The 20,749-nt window shown below is 40.4% G+C and overlaps 2 protein-coding genes across 2 annotated transcripts in view; one reads left to right on the top strand and one right to left on the bottom strand.

Annotated features, from left to right (window-relative positions):
- Positions 1-1,693, bottom strand: part of LOC122560610 (PDZ domain-containing protein 9-like) — a 33,080-nt gene extending 31,387 nt beyond the window's left edge. Inside the window, exon 1 of the mRNA XM_043711415.1 lies at positions 1,607-1,693. The gene's annotated coding sequence lies outside the window, so the exon portion shown is untranslated. The remainder of the gene's footprint in view (positions 1-1,606) is intronic.
- A 140-nt stretch (positions 1,694-1,833) lies between these two features.
- LOC122560611 (uncharacterized protein C16orf52 homolog B) overlaps positions 1,834-20,749 on the top strand; it is a 96,472-nt gene continuing 77,556 nt past the window's right edge. The window contains exon 1 of the mRNA XM_043711416.1: positions 1,834-2,302. Within this exon, the coding sequence (XP_043567351.1) occupies positions 2,197-2,302 (106 nt within the window). The 5' untranslated portion in view covers positions 1,834-2,196. The remainder of the gene's footprint in view (positions 2,303-20,749) is intronic.

The following is a 20,749-nucleotide window of genomic DNA, read 5'->3' as shown; positions in this document are numbered from 1 at the left end:
CTTGAACAAGGGGGTTACAACAGTGATCTTCCAATCATCCGGGACTTTCCTTGACTCCAGTGACTTTTGAAAGATCTCAACCAACGCCTCTGCTATTTCCTCAGCCACCTCCCTCAGAACTTTAGGATGTCGCCCACTAGCACTTTCTCTTTTGTAATGGCAACCATACTCAACTCAGCCCCCTGACTCCCTTTAATTGTTTGGATATTACTCATGTCTTCCACTGTGAAGACTGATGCAAAGTACTTATTAAGTTCTCCTGCTATTTCCTTATCTCCCATCACTAGGCTTCCAGCATCAGTTTGAAGTGGCCCAATGTCTACTCTTGCCTGTTGTTTGTTTCTTATGTATTGAAAGAAACTTTTACTATCATTTCTAATATTACTGGCTAGCCTAACTTCATATTTGATCCTCTCCTTTCTTATTTCTCTCTTTGTTATCCTCTGTTTGTTTTTGTAGCCTTCCCAATCTTCTGATTTCCCAGTGCTCTTGGCCACTTTATAGGCTCTCTCTTTTTCTTTGATAGATTTCCTGACTTCCTTTGTCAGCCATGGCTGTCTAATCCTTCCCCAGATAATCTTTCTCTTCTCAATTTTACCCACAAACTCCTGCCATTTTTGCTGTACTGTCTTCCCTGCTAGGCTCTGCTTCCAGTCTATTTTCGTCAGTTCCTCTCTCATGCCCTCATAATTACCTTTATTTAACTGTAACACCATTACATCCGATTTTGCCTTCTCTTTCAAACTGCAGACTGAACTCTACCAAATTATGATCGCTGCTTCCTAAGTGTTCCCTTACTTTAAGATTTTTTTAATAAAGTCTGGTTCATTACATAGCACTAGGTCCAGAATAGCCTGCTCCCTTGTGGGCTCCATGACAAGCTGTTCCAAAAAGCCATCCTGTAAGCATTCCATGAATTCCCTTTCTTTGGATCCACTGGCAACATTATTTACCCAGTCCACCTGGTATGTCCCCTAGTCCCCTTGTGTCCCCTAGTTTCGGACTCCCCGCCCCAGGGGAAAGACCTTGTCTATTTACCTTATCCATGACTTTATAAACCAAAGGTCACCCCTCAGCCTCCGACGCTCCAGGGAAAACAGCCCCAGCCTATTCAGCCTCTCCCTGTAGCTCAAATCCTCCAACCCTGGCAACATCCTTGTAAATGTTTTCTAACCCTTTCAAGTTTCAGAACATCCAAGAAGAGGGAGACCAGAATTACACACAATATTCCAAAAGTGTAACCAATGTCCTGGACCTACCCTCCTCCTAAGTTAAAAATCACACAATACCAGGTTATAGTCCAACAGGTTTATTTGGAAGTAACTAGCTTTTGGAGCACTGCTCAGGAGTATACTCCGCAACCACATAATGAAGGAGCAGCGCTTCGAAAGCTAGTGCTTCCAATTAAACCTGTTGGATTATAACCTGGTTATAATTTAGTGCACCCCAGTCCAAGACCAGCACCTCCAAATCATATCCTCCGCCAGACAGTGCAGCATTCCCTCAGTGCCGACCCGCCGACAGTGCGGCGCTCCCTCGGTGGTGCACTGAGACAGGGTCAGCCTTTATTGTTTTGACAGTCGGAACCGGAATGTGAAATACACACCTTTCTAAATCTGAGCGTTTCTACTGAACAATGAGGCTGCTGGATCATCCTGGATTTTCATCTTAACCCCAGCCCCCTCATTATCGGCCGGGGGCGGGGGGGTGAAGAGGCATGCGACGTCTCGCTTCTGTCGGGATTGCTACTGCCTGGAGATGTGCGCGGCCCCGCCTACGCGCGCGTTCCTGGAGGCTGGCTGGCGCGTGCCGGGGGCGCGCACGCTGGCGTTGCGGTCGCCGCTGATTGAGTCGGTGCCCTCGTCTTTCGAGGCGCTGCCGGGGGCCGCGGGGCTTTCGATCGGATCCAGTCTCAACCGTTACCCCCCCCTCCCCTCCCCTCCCCCTCCTCCCCGGTCACTCACCGCCAATGGAGACGGGAAACTGAGGCCGATAGAGGCGGGAATCTGCGGGAGCCCCGCGCTCGGATTGCGGACCGGGGTCCGAGCCCGGGGTCTGGGCTCCGCGGGCCGGGCTGGGCCCGGCTGGGCTCGGGCGATGATGGTTCGCGGCTCGGGGCGGGCGGCTGCTGGCCGCCGCTGTCTGGATGCGGAGTGAGGGCGGCCGCTCTCCCATTGCCGCCGGCTGGCACCCGCCATGGATAAACTGACCATTATTTCAGGATGTCTCTTCTTGGCCGCCGACATCTTCGCCATCGCCAGCCTGGCCAATCCTGACTGGATCAACACCGGGGAGTCCGCAGGTGGGTACCCCCCACCCCATATCCCAACAACAAACCAATCCCCTGTACCTCATCCCCCACTCTCATCCAACATCCCAAACCCCCTCCTCCCCCAAAGATTCTTCCTATCAAATCGTTTCCCATCAACGCCCTCACCATCTCCCAAAACATCTCACAACATCCCGAATCCTTAACCGTATCACTGATAACTTTGATGTTTTTCTATCTGTGTCTGTCCTCTTGCCCTAGGACTGTGCCCAAACAGTACCTTCAGTGGCTTGTGTGCCCTCAATGATAAGATCAATGTACCCCCTTCTCTTCGGTCCATCAACATCCCATTCCTTCTCCAGCAGTCTCCCACTCATTTTGTCCTCACCTCTGCCTCTTGTTGTTCTATCCTTTGCCTATTTTCTTTCCCTTTCTTGCTCTGCTCTGGATTTCTCTCACCCAATTTTTCTAAGTGAATGAGACAATGCATCGATCTCTGTTATTCTGTGAAAGATAGAAAACCCTGGGACTTAATTTTTTAACTTGTAAGCTAATCAAAGAGAAATCATTAGTTCCAGTGTATGATGTAAGTTGTAACATTTGTTCCTCCTTGCTTCAATGTACATCAGGTTAATTTTAGAAGCTCCTATTGCAGGCAATTCTATCACAAGTGTTGTCTTGGAGAAGGAAGCAGGAAACCTTGTGTTGCACATGTTGGAAAGGAAGCTTTTTCAACTCTGTTAGGATAAATTGGAGCCTTTGGTTTGAAATGTTGCAGTGGCTGATCTAATTTCAATTTGTACGCATTTGTTTTGGGTTTTGAGAGGTGTGAAGTCGGTTTAAGTATCTCATGCATTGAATATTTCTAATGTGTGATTCTTTGTTTACATTTTTAAAAGCAGTCTTGTCACACTTCCACGTTGTTAATCAAGCTGAAGTGTTCCTTGGTATAAAAGAAGTTTTAAAATGAGGACTTGGTAGTATCTAGGGTAGAATGCAATAACCAAATTGATGTGAACAGTCCCATCTTATTAAAAACCAAATATTTTTGTTTACAGAACTTTTAAAATGCTGCCAAATAGAAGAATTTGAAAGGAAAGCAGGAACAGTTTATTAATAATACATACGGTATGCTTATTAGATTCAAAGATTGCAATACTGCTAAATTTATTAAAAGTACTAGATTTTTACAAATAGTATAATGGTAACAGATATTTAAAACATCATGTGTCTGTCACTACAAACACTTGTTAATTTAGAAATACTAGTTTTACTTCCAGACTCCTGGAGGTTTTGGCATTTGAAAAAAAAACTAGTAATTTTGTTTTGAAGAAATGAAGTTAGCATAAATTAGAGCAGATACCAGCTCATCTGTGACCTATTGTGGCTTTTGGGGCAGGTAATGTCAAGATCATTCAGCAGTGCAGTTGCACTGCACCTGGTTTTATTTAATTAAAATACAACTAAATCTTGGCACAGATTTGTTTTACATTAATTTTTTTTGTGGCAATACTTGTCTCAGTGTTGAGACTCCTGCGTCAGAATCCTGCTATGAGTCTTAAGAACATAATCAAGGCTAAAAATCACACGACACCAGGTTATGGTCCAACAGGTTTATTTGAAGTACGAGCTTTTGGAGCACTGCTCCTTTGTCAGGTAGCTAGTGGAGTAGGATCATAGGACACAATTTATAGCAAAAGATCATAGTGTCATGCACTGATGCAATATAATGAACAAACCTAAACTGCTGTTTAAAATATTGCATCAGTGTATTACAATGATCTTTTCTATAAATTCTGTGCCCTATGATCCTACTCCACTAGCTACCTGATGAAGGAGCAGCGCTTCGAAAACTTGCACTTCCAAATAAACCTGATGGGCTATAACTTGGTGTCGTGTGATATATTTTTAAAAAACTTTTGTCCACCTCAGTCCAACACCGGCACTTCCATATCATAATCAAAACTGACAGTCCTGGGGGAAAACTGCAGTCAGACATGACATTTTTGGATGAGATATCAGATTAAGGCTCTATCTGCATCAGATGTACATTACTGATCTGAGTACACTATTTGAAGAAAGGCAGCCAATGTCTGCTGTCCTGGTCAATATTTATGATTCCTGAAGAAGGGCTTATGCCCGAAACGTCGATTCTCCTGTTCCCTGGATGCTGCCTGACCTGCTGCGCTTTTCCAGCAACACATTTTCAGCATTTATGACAAAACCCAGTTGAGATGTTTAGCCCATTGCTGTTTGTGGCTCTTGCTGCACATTTAGTGCGTTGTCCCATTTACCTGAAGCAGAACAGCAACTTCACCTCTCAAACAATCGCCTGAAAACTGGTTTGGGAAAACCTGGCGGTGTAAAGGACATCAGATAAATATTTGCATTCTCATTCTGTATTTGCACTGAGAGTTCCCTCCACCAAGTGTTTTCTATTGGCTTTCTTTGTGTTGTTTCTTCTGCATCTTCAGAATGATTGAGGGGCTTTGAGTGGGTGGACTAATTTTCATGTAAGCTGCTTATGTGTACTGAGTATTTTGCCGATTAAATGTTTCAGCGGTCCAGTTTAAATGGCTGTTAACCTATCCGAACAACTGTGTGGTGCAATCAGTAACCATGGCAATCTCTCAAATTGTAATGTTAGTAGACAGCTCAGTGTAGCTAATGGATTTCCTTTTAGTTTATACTTGGAGATTTATAATGTGTAGGTAAATCGTCCTTTTTTCGTGCAATCCAAAAGTGTTTTATTTCATTCTGCAAAGTTGACAGTTTGGAAATTTAGGTAAATGATTCTTTTGAAATGAAATGTTAATTTTTAAATTGATTCTAAATTGTGCCTTATTTCAATGGTGTTCTTTACATTAGCCACATCTGGCTAATTGGGAACCCAAGTGTGGCTAACTACATTTATGATATTTAATCAATAATCAATGAGAAACCGACACTGTTGTTGGTCATGTAGTCTAGATACTCATTTACACAGCATATGCATACGCCCTGTATTCTTTCTGTGGGTTTGTTGATGAAACAATAAGATGCAAAACAGTATGCAAGTATTTTTTCAGAGTCAGAAGAAAGTTAATTTAAACCTGTACAAGATTTTAATGCACTGAATGGTCTTCTGGGCTCCCGTTCTGCACTGTTCTTTGACCACAGAAGTGCACCTCTGATTTCTTTGCTGTGTTTTGGTTCCTGCTGTCTCTTGCTGCACCCTATTTTCTGTAAAATGGTGGATATGGATAGTGTAGGGAAGGACATTGTAAACTAAAGTTGGTGTGAAAAAGCTATAAGGAGTATAAATTCGACTTGTGTTCTTTGAATTTTTAAAGGCTGAGTGGTGGTCTGATTAGATTAGATTCCCTACAGTATGGAAACAGGCCCTTTGGCTCAACAAGTCCACACTGAACTCTGAAGAGTAACCCACCTAAACCCATTCCCCACACTTACTCCTGACTAATGCACCTAACACAGTTCACCTAATCTGCACATCTTTGGGTTGTGGGAGGAAGCCGGAGCACCTAGAGGAAACCCACGCAGGCATAGGGAGAACGTGCAAACTCCACACAGATAGTCGCCTGAGGCTGGAATTGAACCCGTGTCCCTGGTGCTGTGCAGCAGCAGTGCTAATCACTGAGCCACCGTGCAGTCCCTTATGACCAAGATACATAAAATGTTTTGATAGAATCAGTCAAGCTTTTTCCACCCACTAGGTCATCCAACAATAGGGGCATAATCTTAAAATTGAAGCTAGGCGATTCAGAAGTGAAATCAGGGAGCATTTTATTACATAAAGTTATGTGGAAATCTGGAACTCTATCCCCAAAAGCTGTGGATGTTGAGCTAATTCGATAAGCCCTTCCTGAAGAAAGGCTTATGCCCGAAACGTCGATTCTCCTGTTCCTTGGATGCTGCCTGACCTGCTGCGCTTTTCCAGCAACACATTTTTCAGCTCTGATCTCCAGCATCTGCAGTTCTCACTTTCTCCTAATTAGATAAGCCATGTTTTGGTTGTATAGTGGAACAGGTTTGAGGGGATAAGCAGCATTTCCCATTTCAATACATAAAAATGTTGTTCGAGAGAAGTAAGCCTCTAAGTTGTAATTTAAGAAGTGTACAAAATATTTTGAATGATGGCCCAAAAAGCTTCTATCCTTACTGTTTGATTCTATAAAATTATGTTTTATGTCACCTGAAATACTTGAGAATCACTTCATGCTTTTTCAAACCATAAGGTAGTTGAGTCATTTTATGGGAAGAGAAATTATATTTTAATTCTTTGCATTTATTCAGGGTTTCACATTGAAATCTTTCAAATTGCTAAATAGTTCATTTTTTACTAAGTGCAGTATTGTATTAGTAGCCCTATTTGATTTCTGATTGCATATGTTATTCTAGACAAATAATTTCAACTATTCCACAACTAGCTAGAATTTAATACATCTAGATTTTCAAATGGCTAGAAATCACTAGATTAAAAGTCTTCTTTTTAACTTTGTGTTAACTGCGATTATGTGTAAACATTTATTATTGTGATTGCATGAATTTTCATCAGTAGCACAAAGCAAAACAATTTAGCTCAGCTACCAGGTGTACGTACCACTTGACCTTTTTGAATGTAGCAAGTCTAACTGTACCAATATTTTACAAAACCTGAGCTAATCAGCAGTTGTAATTTCCAAAAGTACCAGTAGGTCTTTTAATTGTGCAGTTTTATTGAGCTGACTTCCATAATCTTATCTGATAGATTTAGCAGCTGCATTTTTTTTGCACATATTCTAAAGGCTTGATTTTTTATTTGATCCATATCAGTAATCTGTGAAAGCCTTTACTTTCAATTAAGTCTTCAATTCTTTGGGTTTGTACCATTTCCTTTAAATTATTTTGCATATCCTATTACCACCCAATAGTGTGTTCCTCTTTCTTTTCTTCGATTTAATTTTAGATCTGATCTTTTAAATATTTTTGTGCAGAACCTGTTTTCAGATTGTTCCATATGAGATTCTTTTGTCAGGATAATTACAGGCATGAACCTATGTCCAGTGACACAACGATCCTCGTATTTTGTGCACATATTAGATTAATGAAAGAATGTGATTTTTAGTGTCAACTCCAGCATCAGTGCTAATGAAACAACATAATTTATAATCTACTGCAGCCTAATTAGCCTCAAACAACCTGATATGCTATTTTACTGGTACCTATGTCTGGAATGGGATCTCCAGCTGCTGAACTCAGAGAAGCTCTTGTTTCTTTGTTTCTTCAACTAGCAGATCATTTTCTACTTGTGTTGAAGTCAGAGCTAAGGGTTGACACAATCCATGTTTGACAGTGTGTGATGGGATTGCTTTTTCATGTGTGCAGTTTCCTGCATACTTTGCATTTAATTTTAAAAGTAAGAAAAACATTTTGTTTTATGTTGCAGTGAGGGTGTAGCCCAACTTACTGGCTAGATAGTCAAACTGGAATGCGTGCAGAAAAGAGGTGAAGTTGGATTTCATTTTGCTGTGTCTCTGTTGTGATGTTCTGGAAAAATTTGGTTTGCATTTGTTACTTTTGAGCTGATAGTGGAGACTGAAGGTTAAGCGATTTGGGTGTGGTTGCCCTAAGTTTGATACTTTTTTTTTGATTTGTGGTTAAACCGATATCATTTGCGAAAGGAAATTGAAATTGTATTCATGAACACGAGACAGATTAAAGATTATCTTAAACAGTTGATACTGCATTTTAACATGAAAAGAATATACAGAAACCTTTTGTAGAATCCTGTTTGTTGATCTGATTGCAAGGTTAAATTACTCCTTTGTGTTCTCTGTTCCCGACAACAATCTAAAACTACCTTAAGAGATTTCACCAATTTTACTTCTTGATATTTCAATGAACTCAGAAAGGAAAAGCATCAATTTAAAATTTGGATTCTAGTTTGACCAAGATTTGAAACCAGTACTAGAGCTGGGTTTTTCCAGCTAATTGGAATGCTTTCTCAAAAGAGCTGACACAGGCACGATTGGCTGAATAACCTGCGCTAGTGTTGAATAATTATGAGGAACAAAATTAAACAGCCGAAATCTCACTGCAGATTGTAAAACTAATGTCGCTCACATGAGATTGCTTGCCTCCAGAGCAGGAGCAATATGCCCCTTCGTCCTGCAGACAGATTTAAACTGGCTCCACTACACTCTTGAAAATCATTGCAATTGGTCATATAGTTACTGTCTTTGCTGCTGATCTGAGTGCACCCATGATGTAAGATTTCTGTAGTAATATTCCAATATGGATGAAAACAACCAGATGTGAATTGCTCAGTGCAGCTGCTTTATTAGCAAGATATTTCAACCCAGGGTCCTGTTGGAAATCATGTGGAACTCTAATTTTATTGATTCTTTTGCCAAAATGCAGTCAGGCAATTGCTCATTCATTTGTGTTTGCACCAAATGTTATTAATTTGACTTTGAAATGTCTAACACAATAATTCAATAACCAACTGTTCTGCCGTCTGTGCTGAAATAGAATATGAGGAACTGCTAGATTTAATTTCAATTGCCATTGCTTTTTAAGAATGATTCTATTAACTGATTTCATAGGAGGCCACAAATGCACTTCTGTGCATTCTCAATGTCTTAATATTGCTAGGTATCAATCTCGTCACTGTTACCATAATCATGTATTTAGGTTATCTGTTTGGATTCTCATTAGTGGTCAGTTCCATTGTAGTACATCAAAACTGCAATTTATACTTCTTGAACGGTTTTCAATTCTTTACAGGATCTGTCTTTTCACATGGTTGGAGTTCAGTGTACTTGTCTTCCAGATTCTTGGGCAATTTCATGCTGCCCTTTTCAACAATTTTCCAACATTTCAATAATCATTTTAAAATGACTTTGGGCAATTGCAATCTCAGTGTAAAAGAGATGGTAGCATCATGCAACTGAGAGGACAACTGCTCTAATGTTCTTGTATATTAGCTTAGATTAGATTCCCTACAGTGTGGAAACAGGCCCTTCGGCTTAACCAGTCCACACCGACCCTCTGAAGAGTAACCCACCCAGACCCATTTCCCTCTGACTAATGCACCTAACACTATGGGCAATTTGGCATGGCCAATTCACCTGACCTGCACATTTTTGGATTGTGGGAGGAAACCGGAGCACCCGGAGGAAACCCATGCAGGCATGGGGAGAATGTGCAAACTCCACACAGGCAACTGCCCGAGGCTGGAATTGAACCTGGGACCCTTATGCTGTGCATAAAATAATGCACTAACATGATGGACTCATATGTGAAATTAATGTTGTGGTTTGTTAATTGAAAATTATTTTACAGTCGGAAGTGATGCCCCAGTCCCTGGAAGTCAAGAATTACCCTTCACGAGATTGTTTGCATCCTTGGGAGCAATTGCCTGTTCGTCCGAGAGGCAGACTTAAACTGGATCTATTATACTTCTGAAAATGATTGCAATTGTTTGTTTATTTATTCCATCATTTCTGCCAGAGTAAAATCGATCAACACCAGGTTATAGTGTATTTGTTAGTGAATTGAGCAACTTACTCTAAGCAAGAAAAAACGCTGTACATATACAAGAGAGCATTCAGAATCTGGAAAAGAAAACTTTTTATGAACGTGTATGTTTAACCTTAAATTTTGAACTATATCCTTACTAATTGTTAAATCAAGGAATCAGTTTGGTTAGAGGCTGATATTGAAAATCAATCTTAAAATTGTAAAGGAAAAATTAAATGTATAACTTATATCTGCAGTAAAAATGACGAAATGCCTTTTTAAACTTAGTTGCATTTTTTGGTTGTTGGCCTTTGTCAAAAGCCATCAAAGAACCTGACATTAGATGTTTTGATAACCCAACTTTTTAGATAGGATTACTTCAGAACTATAATTTGGAGCATAAAATGTATACACCAGATGTGACCCACACGCAGAATAATATGCATGAGATTCCTTTTGATAGATGTTTATCTTTAGCCTAATATGTTTCTATATGGGACTGGAAGGAAATGTGATTCTTACTACTGGAAAAGGACCAATGCTAATCTGTTATTGGTAATGGTTTAACTGCATTTATTTCTGGGTTTTAAAATCAAACCTCAGTGCAAGTTTCAGTTAAGCTGGCTTGAAAATGCGTGAATAATGAGATAGTGCATAGTTCAAAGAGATCATTCTGATAAAGCCTACTTTAATTTTGACTTGAAAAAAGATACAGATCATAATTAACCAATATAGTTTTAACAGTATAATTCACTTCAGTAATGTTTTAGGGCCAAAGTAATTACTGAAATAGTAATGTATTGATTTATTTATTTCTTTTTAAAAACCCTCTCAATCGTATCATACATAGATGGAAAGAAAATAAACACCTGCATTTATATTGCACTTTTCATGACCACTTAACCCTTTAAAGCATTTGCTGTAATAACATTGGAAATATGGCAGCTATGCAGGCCTGTCAATTAAGCTATTGTGGATTACGTTTCAGGTGAAGTTAGAGGGAGGGACTGCAAAATTTAAAACAGAAATCCTATGTGAATTATTGATAAGTATTAAAAATTAGTTATAATTTTGCCACTTGATATTATATATCTGCAAATCCAAGAAGCATGTCAATGTTTTGGAGTTACAGCTGGCAGAGCGATTGAGTAATTACAATTATAAGTGCTCAATAGCACAAATAAAATATAAACGCAAACAGTATTTTACTTGCTGTGAAATCTGTCTGAAAGGGAAAAAGGAAAAATTACTTTTCAAAGGAACCTGGTAACTGATTAATGGCTTAATTTTCATGGTGTTTACAGATAACATATTTCTGATTTCTTTAATTGTTTGATGTGTTTGGTTTCTCTTTAAAAGACAAATTTGTGCTTCCTCCACATCAGTTAGTTGGCCTTTGGACTTTAATCTGTGATCTAGTTGGAGTCCAGTGGGCATATCCACTTAAAACCGCAACTTTTGTCTTCTGAATATATCATGGTTCATTATGTTTTAAAAAAACTCTGACTCTCCATGTTCCTTTAGATTCTTTATACACTTCTAACCATCAACCACTTTCACTTTTGTCATTCTGAAGTACTTTCACAATCATTACACTGCACTCAGTCTTTGAATATATTTAAGGTTGAGATGGATAGACGTTTGGTGAGATTTTTGCCCTTCATAAGGACAATTCGGGATGAGCAATAAATGCTGGTCCTACCAGTGACATCCACATCCTATGTGTGTTTAACGGAAGTAGTTTGGGAAGCAGACAGGAAGGTGGAATTGAGGTAGAAGCTCAGCTTCATGAATGATGCAACAAGCTCAACAGGCTGTATGGTCAACTCCCTCCTCTTTCATACGTCCTTTACAGTCTTGGAAATGGTCACTTAGCCAAGCCATAGCTTTAGGGAAATGAAGAAACAACTACCATCCTCTAAGGTGTTGGCACAGTTTGATCCCAAGCAAGGCCTGCTATTGACATGTGATGCCTTCCCATACAGCATTGGGGTAGTATTAGCTCATGGGTGGCCTAATGGAGAGGAATACCCAATTACTTAGGCTTAGGCTAATGCAGGACTTAGGCTAATGCAGTCCATAAATACACCCTGATAGCGAAGGAAGGTTTGACCGTCATATTTGGAATCAGAAAGTTCCATCACTATCTTTACAAACTTACATCCTTAATGATAATGGGCCACAAACCTCGGCTAGGTCTGCTTAAAGAGAACAAGGCAGTGCCACCTATAGCTACAGGCCAAACTCAGCAGTGGGTTCTAATTGCATATAATTGTCAGTCGGAACACCAGGGAGGCTAAGTAGCAAATATGAATGCTTTGAGCCACCTCCCACTGGTGGATACACCACTTGTGGTACAGCATGGGAAGAGTCCATAATGGTTTTAAATTTTCTGGACACATTTCCAGTAATAGCTGACAATATCAGACTTTGGAAGCAGAAAGATCTGGAAAACCGAAGCAGCTGGTGGTGATGTGGGAAACCAGAATTTAAACCTTTTTGGATTCTGAGAGACCAGATCAGAGTAGAGGACAGCCTATTATTATGGGGAGCAAGAGTCAAAGGTCACTGCCAGATACTGGCTGAACTCTACCAGGGCTGAAAATGTGTTGCTGGAAAAGTGCAGCAGGTCAGGCAGCATCCAAGGAGCAGGAGAATCAATGTTTCGGGCATGAGCCCTTCTTCAGGAAACTGATCTTCCTGTATCTGGGGAGGGGGAGGTGAAACAGCATCAGAAACACCAATACCGGACACAAGACTCCGCTAAGCTAGAGAAATCTTTTACCCAGGGGATGAAGTTTGGTGTAGGAGCCATGGTAGTGTCCCTGTATGGGTAAGAGGCATGGTCAATACAAGGTCACGTCTCGTGATATATAAACTTCAGTGCGACGGTCCTGAACAAGGCACATGGACCATATGAAAGCTGTAAACTCAAATGGTACAAGGACAAAACATGCCTGGCTCCTTGACAGCCTTTTTGACTGTTCTGGAACCTGTGGGATCTCCCTCTCCAAGTGTTGAAGCAAACAGAAGGTAGTGGCCTAGTGGTGCTAGAGAGTCCGATAATGTTCTGGGGACCCAGGTTCGAATCCTTCCACAGCAGTTGGTCGAAGTTGACTCCACACCCACAGTAATGTGGTTGACTCTTCAACTGCACTTAGGGATGAACAATGAATGCTGGCCTAGCCAGCAACACCCTCAATCCCTTGAATGAATTAAAAAAAAAAATTCAATATGGAACTTCCTCAAGTTTTGTGGAAGGCAGTAGGTTCAAACTGATTTATTCTGAGTGCCAACAGCAGTTGATCAGATGTAGTATGAACAGGGCAGTTTCAGTGGCAGTGGGACAATTTTGGGCAATTGATTCAGTAAGTGGTTTCTGGCTCCATGGAGCACCTGTTCATGTATTTGTAACTACCTTTGCTGCATTGCAAATGGTTTCATCAATTGGGGTGCAAAGTTGTGGCAGTGAGAAATGACATCAGTAATCAACATATTTTAATATTATTGTCTTGATTCCTTTTTTTCATCTATTTTATGATTTTTAATATATTCAGAAGAACAGATTTAGATACTAAAATTCCTTAAGTGACAAGGGCAGATTGTGGGAGACAATAAGGATGAGGAACATTGACAGATAGTTGAAATCTCTTTACTATTTTTTTTACCACCAGGTATCCTATTTTTAATCAATTTAGAATAGATTACACAACCAAATATATGGATGTTTTCCACATGAATTAAATTCATGTGGCAACCCATGTTCTCTGTTAAATGTTTTTAAAATAAATATAACTCTCTGTTGAAGGTTGTTATACCTCTTTAGCCACAGACAGTGAGAATGCAGGAAATTGATGTGTGCAAATAAGTAAATTTCTGTTTGTCATGACGGTACTAATTCATCCACAAGGGTGGTCTCATTAAAACAGGAGTCATAGTTGAAAAGCTTTGTAAGGATGAAATATCGACTCCTTCCGACTGTGAGATCTTTAGTGATCTGAGTGGTACTGTCAGACTAGCTATCTGACAAATGTGCAGCACACCAAATGCTTTTATTTCCAAAATAAACCTATTGGACTATAACCTGTTGTTGTGTGATTTTTAACCATAGAAGTAGACAAGTGATATGTTACTTGGCTGTTTGTTTTTGCAGCAATGTTCAATAAAGAGCAGTAGGCATAGATATCCTTGCAATGCATATGAATGTAGATGGAATATCAGCCACTGTTAGTCAGTTCATGTGGTAGCAGCTGTTACTGATTCTCTTGCTTGAAGCTACAGCTTAGAGTTTTCTTTTCTGTTTTTGAGTCTGGAAAATAGATAAGTACCATTGCAAAGAAGAGTGAGCCTTAAGCAGTGAATAAAGTCTTGTAATTGATTTGGTGGTTGCAGATCATGAATGTAATGGGTTATTATGAACTGCCTTTTTGTTCTCTATTACCTGTGTATCATTAACCCATTAGCTGGGATTGATTTTATACAGCCAGTGGCAAGCTGTTATACATCCACCTCTCTTGATGGTTCAGCATTGGAAGCAAATACTGGAAAAGAAGGGAATGAAACACACAAGCAAAGTTGACCTTTGAAACTCCAAAATCCAGTGCATTACTCGGCTGAGTAATTGTTAACCAGTACTTTAACTCCATTTACCTGCTTTTGCTTCATATCTCTTGTTCCCTTTACTTAGTCGATGCCCTTCAACCTCAGTCTTGAAAAATTCAGAACTGATCTTCAACGTCCCTGCCTCGTGAGGCTGAGAATTCAAGGTTCATACCACAATTGGTTATTGCATTCAACTCAACGCAGCCAATCTTACTGAAATTATACTTTATTGACTCTGCTCCTGTCACCCCCTAGGGCAGCCAGCTAATCTTCAGTAACAGCTGCCTCCACACTTCCTCCCAACTCTAACCACATTGTCTATTGACACAGGATCAGCCTCAAGCTTTACTCTGACCTTATATAGACCGTTATTTTAACCTGAAACTGTGTGTCAAGTTGCCAATTTGATAAATAATGGTAGCAAATAATATTCCAAAAGGTCATTGACCTGAGGTGTTAACATTGTTTCTTTCACCACGGATGCTACAGGATTTTCTGCTTTTATTTTAAATATTCCCTACAGTTTGTGAGCAAAAAGTTTGAGGTCGATACTTTTGCCTAGCCTAACAAAAAGGTACACACTTTCCATTGGCTCTATCCCTCATTGTTTGCTTATCACTCCCAATGTCACTGAAACATTGTCCCCATTGCAACTCTAAATTTGCTTGATTTCTCCAGTACCTTTCTTGTGGCTTCCATCTAAGATAACTTTGCCCATATTTCTGACTCATTTATCCCAACCCATACAGAATTCTGCTTGTCCAACACTCCAAACCTTCAGACCTATCTTGGCTTCTTGGTGAATTGAAAATATAACCTTCTCTTGTGTCCTCCACCTAATCACCTCTGTTGCCATCTCCAGTTCTCAACTATGCCTGCCAGTTTGCTCTCCCCTCCCTCTGTTACAGCTTTGGTTGTGGATCCTTCAGCTGTGTATTCCATAATGTTTGAAATTCCCTCCCCAAATGCCTTCCTCCTCTATTTGCGTGAAAGAGACAGGGAAGCAAAGCTACATTGTTAAAAAGGCTTATGTTAACTTGATGTTCAATACCTATTTGTAAACCCACTCATACGTAGTTATTGATTAAACGGTACTTTAAATTATTTTACAGTTAACTAACTAGTAATTTACATTCCATCATATTGGTAATTGATAAACATTCACCTGTCAAATGAACTTGGTAGAACATGAATGACCACCACGTTTGTGAATAAAACTCATATTTTATGACAAAGGATATTTCACTGGAGTAAATTTTGCTCTGACCTGATTTACAGTGGACTTGTAGTATTGATTTTCCTCCCTACCTCATACAACCTTCCAAGTAGTCAATATTCCTCTAATTACTCAGACCTCGGTCCTGGAATGCCCTCTTTAATTCTCTGCTGTTCCATCTCTGTCCAATTTTTAAGATGCTTCTTAAAACCTGCTTCTTTGATCAAGCTTTTCTTCTTTCCTAATGTCTCCTCCTTAGGCTTAGTTTTATCTGTTCATGCTCCTACATATCATCTTGGGATGTTATCTTCAATGATTTTGTAATTACTGTTCAAATGTGAGATTTGTTTTTGTTAACTCCTTTGTCTTTAAGGTAGCACCATAATAAGAAAGTGCACAGTGTCTTATTTGAGGATGCACTGTGAATTTATTTTCCCAAAGGATTTAAAATGATATATTTATTTGGATAATAGTTTTGAATACAGGCAGTTAATCTGTATTATTGCTCTGATGTTCTCACTCCAGTCAACTCTATTTTACTCCAGTCTACTTGAGTGGGGCTGTCAGTTTATTTCCTCTTCCCTTCACATGTGTAGCCTTCAGAATAGAATTGCTTTTGTTCAAGAAACCACATAGATCAGGAACCTGGTGTAAAGTGGATCAGCAGGATGATAAAATGTCTATGTTTGCTCTCTTGCATTTTACAGATGCTGCTGTTTGAACAGGTTTGATTTAGTTTGATACAACTTGCAGGCAATTTTAGAATTTGAAAGCTAGTTGATATTCAGATATCTTGATTATGGAATGTAACCTAACATGACTTAGCTGTTTTTTCTCCTTGTACAAAGTACCGTCTGTGAATGGAAAAACGCAAACTCTTTGGTCGCACCCAACAGACTCGTGAATCATTAATCTTTTTCACTCGGTCATTTAACCATATTATTAAGACGTACTGTGCAGAAGATGTAACGATATATTTGAACTATTGAATTTCACTATACTATAAATCTCAAATGATTAACCTTATTCATTGCTAGTTTTGTCATCTTTTGTACTATTTTGCGTTGTGGAATATTATTGCTGACTGTTAATTCGACTATCTCCTGCGACCACTTGGCTGTTTGCTTAACAGTCACAGTGATTTAGAGTTTAAGGCCTAGAGTTGCATTGCATTTGAGGTTGATCCATAACCTGGATATGGCTATGCATTGTGATGTGTTGCCTTGTAGACGCTAGCTCTAACAATTGAATCAGAGGGGAAATGAGAAATATGTTTGCATCATGAGTTATGACTTGGATGCACTGCATAAAAGGATGATGGAAGAAGACTCGAGACAAATCAGACATAAACTTGAAACAGATCTCAGCCACCACCTTGAATGTACATCCCCTCTGTAACCAGCACATTGTGTATTATGGAGAAGGTGCACTGCAGCAAGTAATCAAAACTTTTTTAGTAGCATCTCCCAAGACTGCAATCACCAAAAAGAATGAGAACAGCAGGAACATAAGAACAACATTACCTGCAAATTCCCCTCCAAGTTGAGTGCCCCTCTAATTTGGAAGTACATAGCTATTCCTTTTCTGTCATTAGATCAAAATCCATTGGTAACAGCACTTTGAGTGAACCTGCACCACATGGAGTGAAATAGTTCAAGGAATGGCTGACAACCGCCTTTTCAAGAGCAGCTAAAAGTGGGCAAAAGATGCCAATGACATTGACATCCATTGAATGATTTTGAAAATAATAATTTGCGGGGCTAAGGAAAGAACATAGGAGAGGGGCTATTTGAATAGATCTTTCAAAAGACCAGCAGAGGTTGAATGCTCATCTTTTATGCTCTATATGGTCTATGATGTGAGTGAGGGAGAGTATTGATATGAGCTGAAAAATGTGTTGCTGGAAAAGCGCAGCAGGTCAGGCAGCATCCAAGGAGCAAGAGAATCGACGTTTCGAGCATAAGCCCTTCTTCAGGAATGAGGAAGGTGTGCCAAGCAGGCTAAGATAAAAGGTAGGGAGGAGGGACTTGGAGGGGCGTTGGGAATGTGATAGGTGGAAGGAGGTTAAGGTGAGGGTGATAGGCCAGAGAGGGGGTGGGGGTGGAGAGGTCGGGAAGAAGATTGCAGGTCAAGAAGGCGGTGTTGAGTACGAGGGTTGGGACTGAGATAAGGTGGGGTGAGGGGAAGTGAGGAAGCTGGAGAAATCTGCATTCATCACTTGTAGTTGGAGGGTTCCTAGGCGGGAAGTGGAGGAGATGCGGTGGAGAGCATCGTCAACCACGTTTGAGGGGAAATTGCAGTCTTTGAAGAAGGAGGCCATCTTGGTTGTTCGGTATTAGAATTGGTCCTCGGGGAAGCAGATGCGGCGGAGGCAAAGGAATTGGGAATATGGGATGGCGTTTTTACAAGGGGCAGGGTGGGAGGAGCTTCCTTTTTTAGGAGTTGGAAGCAGATCTTAAATCAAAAGAAGTAAAATTTGTTTGGACATTTTACAAGTTGCATAGTTCTGAACTGATTTAAGCAATAATCAGTTTGAGTCCAAATTTATAGATGTTAATTGATTCATATGCTTGATAGTAGTAATTTTTGTAATGTTTCTTCAATTATATTGTACAGCACAAAAGCTCAATCTGGTTTTGTTGGTGTTATTTGTCATCTGTGGTAGTCAAATGCCAAAAGTCCTTTTTAAATGCTTTAATCATCTTGTTTAGCGTCTTAAGCTGCTGATTTTAAGTACAAATTACAAAATAGGGCTGGCCTATGTTCTACCTGCTTAATTCATCACATACAATGGAATGGGTTATAAATGTTTAATTTTTTTGCTTCAATGCTAAGTCTTATTATAATGAAAGTCTGGTATTTATGTAGTACCATTCATGATGATTGAGTCATGAAAGTGCTTTATGGCAACTAAGTACGTTTTTGAATGTTAGTCACTATTGTAATGTAGGAAGCCCCATAGCCCATTTGCATATTGCAAGCTACCACAACAAAAAAGATTAGAGACCAAAAAAATTGCAGGTGCTGGAATCCAAATTATACAGATAGGAGGCTGGAAGAACATAGCAAGCCAGGTAGCATCAGGATGACAGTGATAAGTTGTTTTTCTGATATTGATTGAGGAATAAATATTGGTAAAGGATACTAGGGAGAATTTCCGACTGTTCCTGAGAATATTGCCATGGGATCATTTGCACCCACTGTAGAGAGCAGAAGGAGCTTGACTTAACATTGTGCCTGAAAGACAGCACCTCTGACTGTGCTGCATTTCCCTCAGCACTATAGTAGAATGTTCTACTGAAGCTCTGGAGTGTGACTTGAACCTGGAACTTTGTAGCAGAGACAAGATTGCTATCAACTGACCAGACTGAGTGTTTAAATACTGTTACTTTTTCTCCCTATTTTATGTGTTTTGACACTTAAATGCTGTCAGTGTGGGATCTTTCAAACCTGCCTTGTAATTGATAAATTTACATATTTTGCTATTAAACGTGACTGTTAAGCTTACTTACTAAGACATGTTCTACACGTGAAATATACAAATCAATCATTCTTTAGCTTTTCAACTTGCCTTAAGTCAAAGAGTGCTCATTTCCATACAACCTTCAAAATCTATTATTTCCTGTTATCTTTGATGCACAGCTTCACCACAAAGTTCACTCCAAGTCATCATGATACTGAGGCAGGAAAATAAAATGTCTCACATCTCTGAAAGTCACATGTGCTATGCCTTTGTAAAATTTCTCCTGTTTTCACATCCCAACATGATCATGTCCTTCCCTATATCTGGAATTTCCTGCAGCCCTACAACTTGAAGAGAAACATGAGATGCTCTAAGAGGGATGTTTGGTTGGTTTTGGAAGATAATGCATACAGTGTGAGAAAGAACAAAAACTAGATACCAGATAATAGAAGGCAATCACTAATAATTCAGCTGTGGAATTCAGAAGAAATGCACTTACCCAGAGTGTGGTGAAAGCACTCGACTACCACAGGTGGTGTACTCTTGAGAATACTCTAGGCAAATGATGTAGATACATTTAAAGGAGGCTAGGATAACCACATGAGGGAACTAGAAATAGAGTTCTGTTGATTGAGTCAGGTGAGGAATGATGGAAGGAGGCTTGAGTGGAGCATGATTTTTTTTTTAATTTCAAAAATATACTTTATTCATAAATTAATTTGATGGTCTGTACAGTTGGTCATGCCATACATATGTAAACATTTACATACAGAGATCAGAATTTATCATTTTTATATACAGGTCTGTACGTTTTTCAATCATATATTTAGCTGAGGAGTCAGCAGAGCCCAAATGACTGCGTGAGCCCCCTGTTCTTCTTAGGCAGGCAGATGTTACACAGTGGTCTTTCCCCACTGTGCCTTGGCGGCAGCTGCCCAGGCTTCAGCGTGTCCCTCAACACGTAGTCCTGGACCTTGGAATGTGCCAGTCTGCAACACTCAGTCGGGGTCAACTCCTTCAGCTGGAAGATCAACAGATTTCAGAATGCCCAGAGAGCGTCCTTCACAGAGTTGATGATCCTCCAGGCACAGTTGATGTTCGTCTCGGTGTGCGTCCGGGGAACAGACTGTAAAGCACGGAATCCCACGTCACGGCGCTGCTCGGGACGAACCTCGACAAACACCACTGCATTCCTCTCCAGACTTCCTCTGCGTAGGCACATTCCAGAAGGGGTTGTGTGACAGTCTCGTTTCCCCCCCCCCCCCCCAGCTGCTTCGAGGGCAGCGTGCGGTGCGGCTGAGAGTCCAGGCGTGCATAAATGATCTCACAGGCAGAGCCCTTCTCACCACCAGCCAAGCCATGTCTTGGTGCTTGTTGGAAAGTTCTGGCGATGAGGCATTCTGTCAAATGGCTTTGACAGTCTGCTCAGGGAACCGCTCAATAGGATCCGCCCTATCCTTTTCCCGAAGGGTCTCGAAGACACTACGTGCTGACCACTTCCTGATGGACTTGTGGTCAAAGGTGTTTTTCTTCATAAACATTTCCACAAAGGACAGGTGGTACGGAATGGTCCAACTACTCTGAGCGTTCCGCGGCAGCGAGGCCAGGCCCATCCTTCGCAACACCGGGGACAGGTAGAACCTCAGTACGTAGTGACACTTGTTGTTTGCGTACCGGGAATCCACGCACAGCTTGATGC

The sequence above is a fragment of the Chiloscyllium plagiosum genome, chromosome 21 (genome assembly GCF_004010195.1).
Source record: "Chiloscyllium plagiosum isolate BGI_BamShark_2017 chromosome 21, ASM401019v2, whole genome shotgun sequence".
Taxonomy (NCBI): Eukaryota; Metazoa; Chordata; class Chondrichthyes; order Orectolobiformes; family Hemiscylliidae; genus Chiloscyllium; species Chiloscyllium plagiosum.
Note: the sequence above shows the minus strand (reverse complement) of the source record. Positions and strands in the feature narration are given on the sequence as shown.